The 11,543-nt window shown below is 21.4% G+C and overlaps 1 protein-coding gene across 1 annotated transcript; it reads left to right on the forward strand.

Moving 5' to 3' along the window:
* On the forward strand, positions 1–9,371 carry LOC117175379 (transmembrane protein 17B-like). Its single transcript, XM_033365088.1, has 3 exons — positions 1–359; positions 4,646–4,749; positions 9,222–9,371. The coding sequence occupies exons 1-3, from the start codon at positions 272–274 to the stop codon at positions 9,369–9,371; spliced, it is 342 nt and encodes a 113-aa protein (XP_033220979.1). The 5' UTR covers positions 1–271.
* The last annotated feature ends 2,172 nt before the right edge of the window (positions 9,372–11,543 follow it).

Genomic DNA, 11,543 nt, shown 5'->3' on the forward strand with positions numbered 1-11,543 from the left:
AGACACAAGGTCGAAAAACTAGAACGGTCAACGGTGTCGTCAGTCGTGTCGTGGCTTGTTTGTCACCTGTTATTGTTACCATTGTTAATTATTGTCAAATCAAACCGAAAAAAGTTGATTTACTTATAAGTTATAACAAAGATATTGTCATGTTTATAAAGAAATTGAATCCACTCAGGCTAGAATTGCGGTTTTTGTTTTTATTTTGACGAAACTCAAGTTGTAAACAATAATTCTTTTTGAAGAATTTATAATATTCTGATGCTGAAAAATGTGGAAATCATCTGTCGTGACTGCGTCCGATCGTATTTTTCCCGGTTTGGTTTATCATGAGCGTAAAAAAGAGTATTTTGATATCGGTAAGCATATTTTAATCTTTCGTATTACATAACCTATAAAAGTGTGACGATTCGAAATTGGATGGATTTATAAATTTTAATTGTACTATAGTTTGTAATATGTTTATATAAAGAGATAGAATATATGATTTTGGGTTTACTTGGAAAACTTATTTCGTATCAAGTTTGGAATTATTTAAAACGAAACTTTTTTTGGAGCATTTTTGTGTTTTGAATCTTTTGAATGCATTTGATTGATTTTATACATTTTATAGGCACAGGTTTCACACTCTTTCCCTTACTGCCTTTTTAAAGAGATTTCTTATTTTTCGCCCGTTTTCAAAAAAAAACTCATCTTTTTTGTTGTTTTTTTTTTCGCTTAAAAATGAACCAGTCATTTTGGATTGAAAATTCATTAATTTAGTTAAAACTTTTTCTTCCTTCTTGACTGGTTGAAAATTCAACTTTTTGGGTTGAAAATTCAAGTGCTTGTTGAAAAATTCAACTAATTTATTAAAATTTCTTCTTTTAATCTTAAGATTGTCACTATTTTATTCCATATTCATATTTTTGGTGTTCCTCAAAAATTAAAATTATTTATTAAAAATGTATTTTTTGGGTTGAAAATGTAACTTTTTTGTGCAAACTTCCTATTTTTGTGGTTAAAAATTGAATTATTTTTGTTATTGAAAACTTGACTATTGAATTTTTGGGTGAAAAATTACCTTTTTTTAGTGAAAAATTCATGTATTTTGTTAGAAATTTTCACTGGTTGAAAATTGAATTGCTCAATTAAAAGTTTTCAAAAATTCAACTATTCTGTTCAAAAAAAAAAAAAATTTGTGTTAAAATTGAACAACTTAGTTAAAAAGTAACTCTTTTTGGTTCAAATTTTAACTTTTTAGTTGAAAATCCGCATTTTTGGGTTGAAAATTCAAAAAATTGTTTTAAAAAATTTCTTCATTCTGGACTGGAAAATCTTTCTTAGCTGAGAATTCACCTTTTTTTATTCAAAATTCTCCTTCTTGATTTGAAATTTGCCATTTTAAGTTGAAAATTTGACTCTTTGATTAAAAATTGAACTTATTTACTGAGAAATCATTTTTTTGGGCGGAAAATGTAACTGTTTGGTTAAAAATTAAATAAATTCATTAAAAATTTATTTTTTGGGTTAAAAATGTAACTTTTTTCAGCAAAATTAATATTTTTGTTGTTAAAAATTGAACTATTTTTTACTGATAATTTAGCTATTGTATTTTTGGCTGAAAATATATTTTTTTAGTTAAAAAATTATGTTTTTTTCTTAGAAATTTCCACTTGTTGAAAATTGAATTACTTGATTAAAAGTTTTCCAAAATTCAACTATTTTGTTAAAAATTAATCTTTTGGTTTAAAATTGAAAAATTTGTTAAAAAATAATTATTTTCGGTTAAAAATTCGCCTTTTTGGATTGAAAATTTGATTTTGTTGGTTGAAAATTCAAGTGATTGTTCAAAAATCCAACTATTTTTTTTTAAAAATTTGTTTTTTTTGAAAATGTAACATTTATTCAAAATTAATATTTGTGGTGTTGAAAAAATGCAACTATTCTGTCAAAAATTAAACTAGTATTTATTTTTTTTTACAGAAAGTTTAACTATTGTATTTTTGCTGAAATGTACCTTTTTAAGTAAAAATTCATGTATTCCACTAGTTAAAAATTGAATTAGTTGGTTAAAAGTAGAAAATTCTACTATTTTGTTACAAGTTTAACAATTTTGTTAAAAATTCATTTTTTGATTTAAAATTGAACAATTTTGATGAAAAGTAATTCTTTTTGGTTCAAAATTAAGCTTTTTTGTTAAAAATTCGACTTTTAAAGTTAAAAATTAAACTTTTTTTATCATGAATGTATCTATTTGGTTAACAATTAAACTTAATCATTAAACATATTTTGTTGTTGAAAATTTAGCTATTTGTTTTTACTGAAAATATATCTTTTTTTTAATTTAAAATTCATGTTTTGGTTGGAAAATCATTTTCCTTGTTTAAAATTTTACTATTTTGTTTGAAATTTAAATTATTTTTTTTTTATAAAAAAGAGTTTTCTAAAATTAAAATTTAGGTGTTGTATTTTTAGCTCAAGATTGATCTATTTAATGAAGAATTTATTTATTTTTTAAAAAGTTTTTTTTTTTTCAAATAACTATTATATTTTAAGTAGAATATTCATCTTTTTCAGTTGAAATTTCAATAATTTGGTTGCATTTTCAAACATAATTTTTACTGTTTAATTCGAAAATATAAATATTTTACAAGCCAGTTTAATTTTGAAGCAAGGAAGACGAATTTTCAACTAAAAATATGACTTTTTAAAAAATGAGGATTTTTACTCCAAAAGGATGGATTTTCTATCCAAAAATGCAAGTGTTCAATAAATCAGTTGAAATTTTTATCCAAGAGGTGATTTTTTAAAACAAATAGTTGAATTTGCCACCGAAAAAGACGATTTTTCAAGGTAAAGAGAAATTTCAATCCAAAAAGGATGAATTTTCGACAAAAAAATATGTCTTTTTAACAAAATAGTTGAATTCAGATTAATTCTGGAACAGAAATATGATACTTTTTGTTTTTGTTTTTGATCAAAAGAACTAACTTTAACTTAAAAAAGATCAATTTTGAACCAAATAATAGATTTTTGGAACAAAGAGATTAATTTTAAACAAAAAAAGTTGAGTTTTTAAGAACCTAATGGAATTTTCAATAAATTATTAACTCTCTAACATAAAAGGTGAATTTGTAACAACTAAAAAAAAGGATTTTTCCACCAAAAGATCAATTTTCAACAAAAAAATATTAAGTTTCTACAAAAGTATAAATTTTTGATAAAAAACGATGACTTTCAAAAAAATTGTTAAATTTTCACAAAAAGTATGTTTTTCAAGTAAAAGAGTTTATTTCTTAAATAAAAATACATTAAAAGACTTCAAATAAAATTAATTAATTTTTATTAAAAAAAGATAAATTTTCAATAAAAAAATATGAATTTTCTACAAAAGTATAAATTTTCGACCAAAAACGATGACTTTTTCAAAATAATTGTTGAATTTTCATAAAAAGTTTTTTTTTTTAATTCAAAGAGAATATTTCTTAAACAAAAATACAACAATAGACTTTTTAATTAAAAAGAATTAATTTTCAACCAACAAAGATAAATTTTCAATAAAAAAATTTGAATTTTTTACAAAAATATAAATTTTCGACCGAAAACGATGACTTTTTCAAAACAATTGTTGAATTCTCATCAAAAGTATTTTTTTTTTAATTCAAAGAATATTTCTTAAACAAAAATACAACAATAGACTTTTTAAATAAAAAAGAATTTATTTTCCACCAAATTACTTTTTAACAAAAGACTTTAATTTGCAACAAAACAATTTAATCTTTAACTAAATAGTAAAATTTGTAACCAAAAAGTAGAATTTTGAACCAAAAAAAATGATTTATCAAAAATTCCACTACTTGGTTGAAAGTTAAACGAATTTTTTCAAATTTCATTTTTTCTCGTTAAAGATTCATAATTTTAGTTGTAAGTTCGTTTTTTGGTTAAAAAATAAAATTAAAAATTCTTTTCGTTGAGAAAATGTTTTTTTAAACTGCAAATTCAAATATTTTGTTAAAAATATTAACTGATTAATTGTAAATAAACTTTTTTGTTGATATTTTATGTTCTCGTTTTCAAAATTAAATTGTTTGATAGAGAATTAGGTTGTTTGGCTTGAAAATTTAACAAACTTGTTTATGTTTTTTATTAAAATTTTGTTTTTAAAATATAAACTATAACCTTTTTTTGATTAACATTAATATTTTTCGCTGAAATTTTAACAATTTGGTTAACATTATTGTTCATTCTTGTTTGAAAATTTTTCTTGGTAGAAAAATAATTTTTTGGTAGAAACTTTATCTCTTTTTGAGCTTTTGCTTAAAAATCCAATTTCTTAATTGAAAATTTCTCTATTTTGGTTGAGGATTAGACTATTTTATTCAAAATTAAAATATAAAAAAAATTCTTTAGTTGTAATTCGTCTGGAAATCTTTGCTTTTATATAAAGTCGATTCACACGAAAAAGCCACAATTTCCTTTCGCCAGAAATACCATAATCTCATTTAACATAATAATAGTCTTGATAAAAAAAAAATTCCAATAAAAAGTATTTAGCTATATGTTTTTGAGTTTTTAAATTTGTAGGAAAAATTTGTAGAAAATTCCTATCTTTCGTCTGACTTTTGATATAAATGTTTGAATTGAAAGTATGTTATTCTTTTAGGAATCGATGTCAAAGCGAATTTGCCATTACAAATGGCTTTGTATTTCAATGTGTGGTTGTATCCAATCTGGATTTGGATTCTTCTTTATAATTTAGACGCGAAGGTAATGTTTCTTTCTTACCTTACTAGGTATAGATAATTTAATTAAGAAAAATTAAAACCAGGGTGGCGACTTGAACGGGAAATCCGAAAATGACCGAGGATTTAATTTAAAAACCGGGAATTTACTTCTGATCGCAGAACAATTAAAGTTTTAATTATTTTAATAATTTTGGTCTATTTAGAAAATTCATTTCTACTTTATCTATATTCGCATATTTTTCAGATTATTTTAATTTAATTTTAATTTAATCAACATATTTTGTTGAAAATAGATTTTTTTCGTAGAAAATGATCTATTTCTTTGGAAATTAATCTTCTTGTTTAAAAATTCTTCTTTTTGGCTGAAAATTTAACTATATATGTTAAATTTTTATAATTTTATTTAAAAATTTATCTTTCAGGATCGAAGCAAAATTACTTGGTTGAAAGTTAAACTCTTTTGTAAATAATTAATTTTTGGTTTCAAGATGCATTATTTTTATTCAAAATTTATTTCTTTGTTTTAAAAATGAGATATTTAATTGAAAACTTGTGTTTTTTAGGGAAAAGAATTATTTTGCCTAAAATTTAACCATATTTTTTGGAAAAATTGTTTCTTTTTCTATTAAATTTTTTTTAAAACTGAAAATGTAACTAATATTCCAGTTGAATATTTGATCATTTTAGTTACAAATTCATATCTTTAGTCAAAAATTCAATTATTACAGTTAAATATTTACAATTTTACTTAAAAATTTATTGCTTTGTTGAAAATGTAACTATTTTTGAAAGTTAGTTTTTTGCAAAGTAATTTTTTCAATAAAAAATGTAATTGATTATAAATGAATATTCAATAGTTGTAGTTGAAAATTAGATAATTACGTTTTTTAACTTAAAATCTAATTATTTAAGTTTTCGTTGACAATTTACATTTTTTTTCGAAAAATTGATTTTTTGTTTGTTTGAAAATTTAACTATTACAGATGAAGGTTCATAATTTTATTCGGAAATTCATCTTTTCTTTGAAAATTGAACTACTTTTTTTGTTAAAAATTAATTGTTTCAACCGACAGTTTAACTGTTCCATTTTTATTACTAAATTGATCTTTTTTAGGTCAAAGTTCAATAATTTGCACAGGTGGAAATTAATCTTCTTGGTCGAAAATTAATTTTTTTGGACAAAAATTCTACTATTTTGGTCAAAGATTATAAATTTCAGTTAAAAATTCATTTTTATGGTTTAATATTCAACTATTTCAGTTAAATATTCACAATTTTATTTAAAAAATCATCACTTTCTTTGAAAATGTAACTTTTTTTAAAGTTAGTTTTTTTTTAAAGTAATTTTTTTAATTGAAAATTTAACTTATTCTGATTAAAAATTCCACAGTTGCAGTTGAAAATTCATCTGATTGGCTAAACATAATTTTTCTAACTTAAAATTTAATTATTTAAGTTTTGGTTTTTTTTTTGTAGTAAAAAGTAAATTTTTTGTTTGAAAATTCAACTGTTTCAGTGGAAGATTATTTGTTTTAGTTGAAAACTCTAATGTTTGGTTTAAAATTATTTTTTTTTTATTAAAAATGTTATTTGCTTTTCCATTTTCGGTTGAAAATTTTTTTTTCTTAGTTCAAAATAAAACTATTTAGTTGAAAATTTGTCTTCTTTATAATTAAAATTTCAATTATTTCGTAAAAAATTCATATATTTTGTTGAAAAATTGTATTTTTTGGTAGGAAATTAATCTTTTTATTTGAAAATTCATATTTTTGGCTTAGAATTTAACCATTCCAGTTGGAAATTCCTCACTTTGATTGGAACTTGAACTATTTTATTGATAATCCGTTTTTTGTTTGTTTAAAAATGAATTTTTTGAACAGAAAATTTAACTATTGCATTTTTAGTTCTAAATTGATCTTTTCTAGGTCATAATTCAATAATTTGGATATAAATTTGTCATTTTACTTGAAAATGCAACTATTTTGTTGAAAAGTCACGTATTTTCTTATCTTTTTATTTGAAAATTCATCTTCTTGTTAAAAAATTTAAATATTCCATTCAAACATTTGTTATTTCAGTTGAAAATTCATCTATTAGGTTGAAAATAAAATTATTTGTTTGAAAGTTAAACTCTTTTATTAAAAATTCATTTATTTGGTTGGAAAAGGAACTTTTTTTATAAAAAATGATTTTTTCTTTGGTTAAAATTTTTGTTTTTAATTAAAAATGTAATTATTATATCAGTGGCAACATAATTTTTCTGACTTAAAATTTAATTATTTCAGTTTATGTTTTTATTTGTAGTGAAAATTAAATTTTTGGTTTGAAAGTTTAACTATTTCAGTTGAAGATTTATTGTTTTATTTGAAAACTCTAATGTTGGGTTTAAAATTAATTTTTTTAACTGAAAATGTTACTTTCTTTTCCATTTTCGGTAAAAATTATTTTGTTCTCAGTTCAAAATTCAACTGTTTGGTTGAAAATTTGTCTTCTTTAATTAAAATTTCAATTTTTTCTTCATAAAATTCATATATTTTGTTGTAAAATTAAATTGTTTGGTAGAAAATTAATCTTCTTGTTTGAAAAATTCATACTTTTGGCTTATAATCGGTTTCTTTTTCTGGTTTAAAATTCATTTTTTCAATAGGAAATTTAACTATTCCATTTTCAGTTCTAATTGATCTTTTCGATTTTAAAACTCAATAATTTTGATAGAAATTTGTCATTTTAATCTAAAATGCAACTATTTTTTTGAAAAATCCTTTTTTTTTGGTTGTTTTAAAATTCATCTTTTTGGCTTATAATTTAATATTAATAATAATTAATAATTTAAATTGAAAATGCAACTTTTTCGTTGAAAATTCACGTACTATGTTATCTTTTTCTTTGAAAATTCTTGTTTCAGGTTTAAAATAAGATTATTTGGTTGAAAGTTGAACTCTTTTATTAATTTTTTTTTTGTTGAAAATTAATCTTTGTGGTCAAAAATTTAATTATTTTAGTTAAAAATTCATTTTTCTGGTTTAATATTTAATTATTCCAGTTAAATAATCACAACTCCATAGCTGTAGTTGCAGATTCATCTTTTTGGCTAAACATTTTTTTTTTAACTTAAAATTACATTATTTACGTTTTGGTTGACAATCTTCTTAGTAAAAATTAATTTTTTAATTTGAAAATTCAACTATTTCAGTTGAAGATTTATTGTTTTAGTTGAAAAATTTTATCTTTGGTTTAAAATTATTTTTTCTTATTTCAAAATTCAACTATTTGGTTGAAAATTTGTCTTCTTTAATTAAAATTTCAACTACTTCGTTGAAAAATTGTATTTTTTGGCAGAAAATAAATTTTTTTATTTGAAAAGTAATCTTCTTTTTGAAAAATTAATCTTTTGACTTATAATTTAACTATTCCAGTTGTATATTCTTTTCTGGTCCAAAATTCAATAATTTGAATAGAAATTTGTGATTTTAATTGAAAATGCAACTATTTCGTTGAAAAATCACGTATTTTTCTATCCTTTTCTTTGATTATTTATCTTTCAGGTTTAAAAGAAGATTATTTGATTGAAAGTTGAACTCTTTTATTTAAATTTGGATTTTTTTTTGGTTGAAGATTCATAGTTTTGATTAAAAACTGATGTCTTTGGTTGGACATTAATTTTATGACTGAAAGTTAAGACTTTTTGGTTAAAAATTCATCTTTGTGGTCAAAAATTCAATTATTTTAGTTAAAAATTAATCTTTCTGACTTAATATTCAATTATTCTACTTAAATAATCACAATTTTGTTTGAAAATGTAACTATTTTTTTCTAGTTTTTTCTAAGTAATTTTTTAAAATGAAAATTTAACAGTTATAGTTGAAGATTCATCTGTTTGGCTAAACATTATTATTTTCTAAAATGAAAATTTAATTATTTAAGTTTTGGTTGACAATATTTTTAGTAAAAATGAATTTTTTGTTAGAAAATTCAACTATTTCAGTTATAGATTTATTGTTTTAGTTGGAAACTCTTATATTTGGTTTAAAATTTGTCTTCTTTAATTGAAATGGCAATTGTTTCTTAAAAATTCATATATTTTGTTGAAAAATTGAATTTTTTGGTAGAAAATTAATCTTTTTATTTGAAAATTAATCTTGTTTAAAAATACATCTTTTTAGTTCATAATTTAACTATTTCAATTGAAGATTTATAATTTTATTTGAGAAATTATCGTTTTGATTGAAAATTAATTTTTTTCATTTGTTTCAAAATCAATTGCTTGAAATAATAATGTATAAATCCAACTATTCAATTTTTGGTTGAAAAATGATATTTTTTTAGTGAACATTTTAAGTATTTGTTTGAAAATTAATTTATTTTGCAATTTTTTGCTCTGTATTAAAGAACATTGACCGGTAAATGACCCGAGAATTAAAAATCGTCCGTCGAATCGCCACCCTGAAAAATTACGCAAAAGACTAATGAAAAATAATGTCTTAATTATTACAGTACTATAAATTGAGTGATGTCTATCAGTTCATTAGCGTGGCCGTTTTTATCGCCGTTACCATTTTAGAAGGTGCCAGATTATACTTGGGATATCTTGGAAACCTGGCAGTAAAAGTACATAAAATAATAAAATTAAGGGGTCATCCATAAATTAGGTTATCAGGTTTCCTGATTATAATCAGAACACTTTCCCAATATTCCCCTCTCCTTATTTTTTAAAGAATTCCCCCCCCCCCCTTTTCAAGAAACTTGCCCTTTTTCCCTATTTTCTCGTTTGCTTTTCGCTTAAATGTTAATTTAATTAATAAAATACAATAACAAAATCCAACTTTTTTTTTAGTTTAAAAGTTTACTACTATATTTATGTTTCGGCATTCATTTCGTTTGGTTAAAATTGATATTTTTAATTGAAAATATATATTTTCTAATTACAAATTAATGCACTTTTTTTTTAACATTCTTCTTTATTTACTTTATTTATTGCACCGAGACTTTATTCATTTTTTTGGTTGAAAAATCAACTACTTGATTTAAAGTTGAACTACTTTGTTGAAAATTAATTTTTTTGAGTTGAAAGTTCATCATTTTTGTTGAAAGTTCCACTATTTGGTAGTAAATTAACTTTTTTGTTAAAAATTCATAGTTTCGGCTTAAAAATTCAACAATTTTGTACAAAATTAAACTATTTTATTGAAAATAAACGTTTTTTTTTTAATTGATATTTTTGGTTGAAAATTAAACTTTTTTTTGTAATTGAATAATTTGTGATTTTAACTATTCTCTTGAGAATTTTTGTTTTCACATTTTTCATTTATAAGTTGAAAGTTGAACTATTTGGTAGAAAAATGATTTATCTTGTTCAAAGATTAACTATTTAGGAGAAAATTGTGTTTTTTTAATCCATCATTTTTTTTAGGATTCAAATTTTTTTTCTTATATTAGAAATGGGTCTATTTAAGTAGAAAATTAATCTTGTTTTTCGAAAATCAATTTATTTGGATGCAATATTAATTTTCACGGTGGAAAATTAACCCTTTTGTTGAAAATTTTATTATTTTGTTGCAAAATGCAATTAATTGGTTAAAATTCTTTGTTAAAAATTCATTTTTTTGGTTAAAATTCATATTTTCATTTGAAAATATATATGATCTAGTTAAAAATTAATTAATTTTGTTGAAAATTCGTCTATATTTACTAGAAAATTAATTTTCTTTGTTGAAAATTCATCCATCTTAGTTAAAACTGCAATTTTTGTTTGAGTTAAACTGCTTTTTATTTCAAATAAAAATATTTTTTGGTTTAAATATCAACTATTACATGTTCCAGCGAGACTTTGTTTCTTTTTTTGGTTGAAAAATCAACTACTTGATTAAAGTTGAACTACTTAGTGGAAAATTCATTTTTTTCGGTTAAAGGTTCATCACTTTTTTGAAAATTCCACTATTTGGTAATAAATGATTTTTTTTTAATTCATATTTTCGGCTTAAAAATTCAACAATTTTCTAGAAAATTAAACTGTTTGATTGAAAATTGAAGTTTTTCTTAAAAATTGATATTTTTGGTCAAAAATTGCACTATTTTGGTAGAAAATTAAACTTTTTGTTGCAATTAAACTATTTGTGAATTTGACTATTCTCTTGGAAATTTTTGTTTCCAAATTTTTCATTTATAGGTTGAAAGTTTAACTATTTGGTAGAAAATTGATTTATCTTGTTGAAAATTGAATCACTTCCGAAAAAATTGTTTTTTTAATGCATCTTTTTTTTAAAGATTCAAATATTTTTCAGAAAATTGTGTTTTACGGTTTAATTAAAAATTTTTAGGTTGCAAACTCAACTATTTCATTAAAAATTGGTCTATTTGAGTAGAAAATTAATTTTTTTTTTCGAAAATCAAATTATTTGGTTAGGATTAACTATTGGTGTTTTTTTTTGTGTTGAAAACTCATTTTTCTCGGTTAAAAATTCATTTTTTGTTGTTGAACATTAATTTTCGTCATCTGAAAATTTAATTATTCCATTTTTTGTTGAGAATTCATTTTTTTGGTGGAAAAAAATATTTAGTTAAAAGTTCATTTTTTTAAATAAAAAAATAATCTTTTGGATTTATAATTCTACTATTTTGTCAAAAATTCATATTTTTGGTTATTTAACAAAAATTTTGAGTTGAAAATTAATTAATTTTTTCGAAAACTTGTTTCTTTTTAGTTCAATTTTCTAATTGCAAATTGAACTATTCTAGTTTTGGTTTGTAAATTTATCTTTTTAATTTTTAATTGTTTTAACTAAAAATTACTTATTCAATTTTTTCTTAGAAAATCAT

Source organism: Belonocnema kinseyi, chromosome 6, assembly GCF_010883055.1.
Source record: "Belonocnema kinseyi isolate 2016_QV_RU_SX_M_011 chromosome 6, B_treatae_v1, whole genome shotgun sequence".
Lineage (NCBI taxonomy): Eukaryota > Metazoa > Arthropoda > Insecta > Hymenoptera > Cynipidae > Belonocnema > Belonocnema kinseyi.

Coding starts and splice junctions, on each gene's coding strand:
- LOC117175379 (XM_033365088.1), top strand. CDS start 272: ATGTGGAAATCATCTGTCGTGACTGCGTCCGATCGTATTTTTCCCGGT. Junction 360..4,645: donor AAAAGAGTATTTTGATATCG/GTAAGCATATTT, acceptor TTATTCTTTTAG/GAATCGATGTCAAAGCGAAT. Junction 4,750..9,221: donor TTTATAATTTAGACGCGAAG/GTAATGTTTCTT, acceptor TAATTATTACAG/TACTATAAATTGAGTGATGT.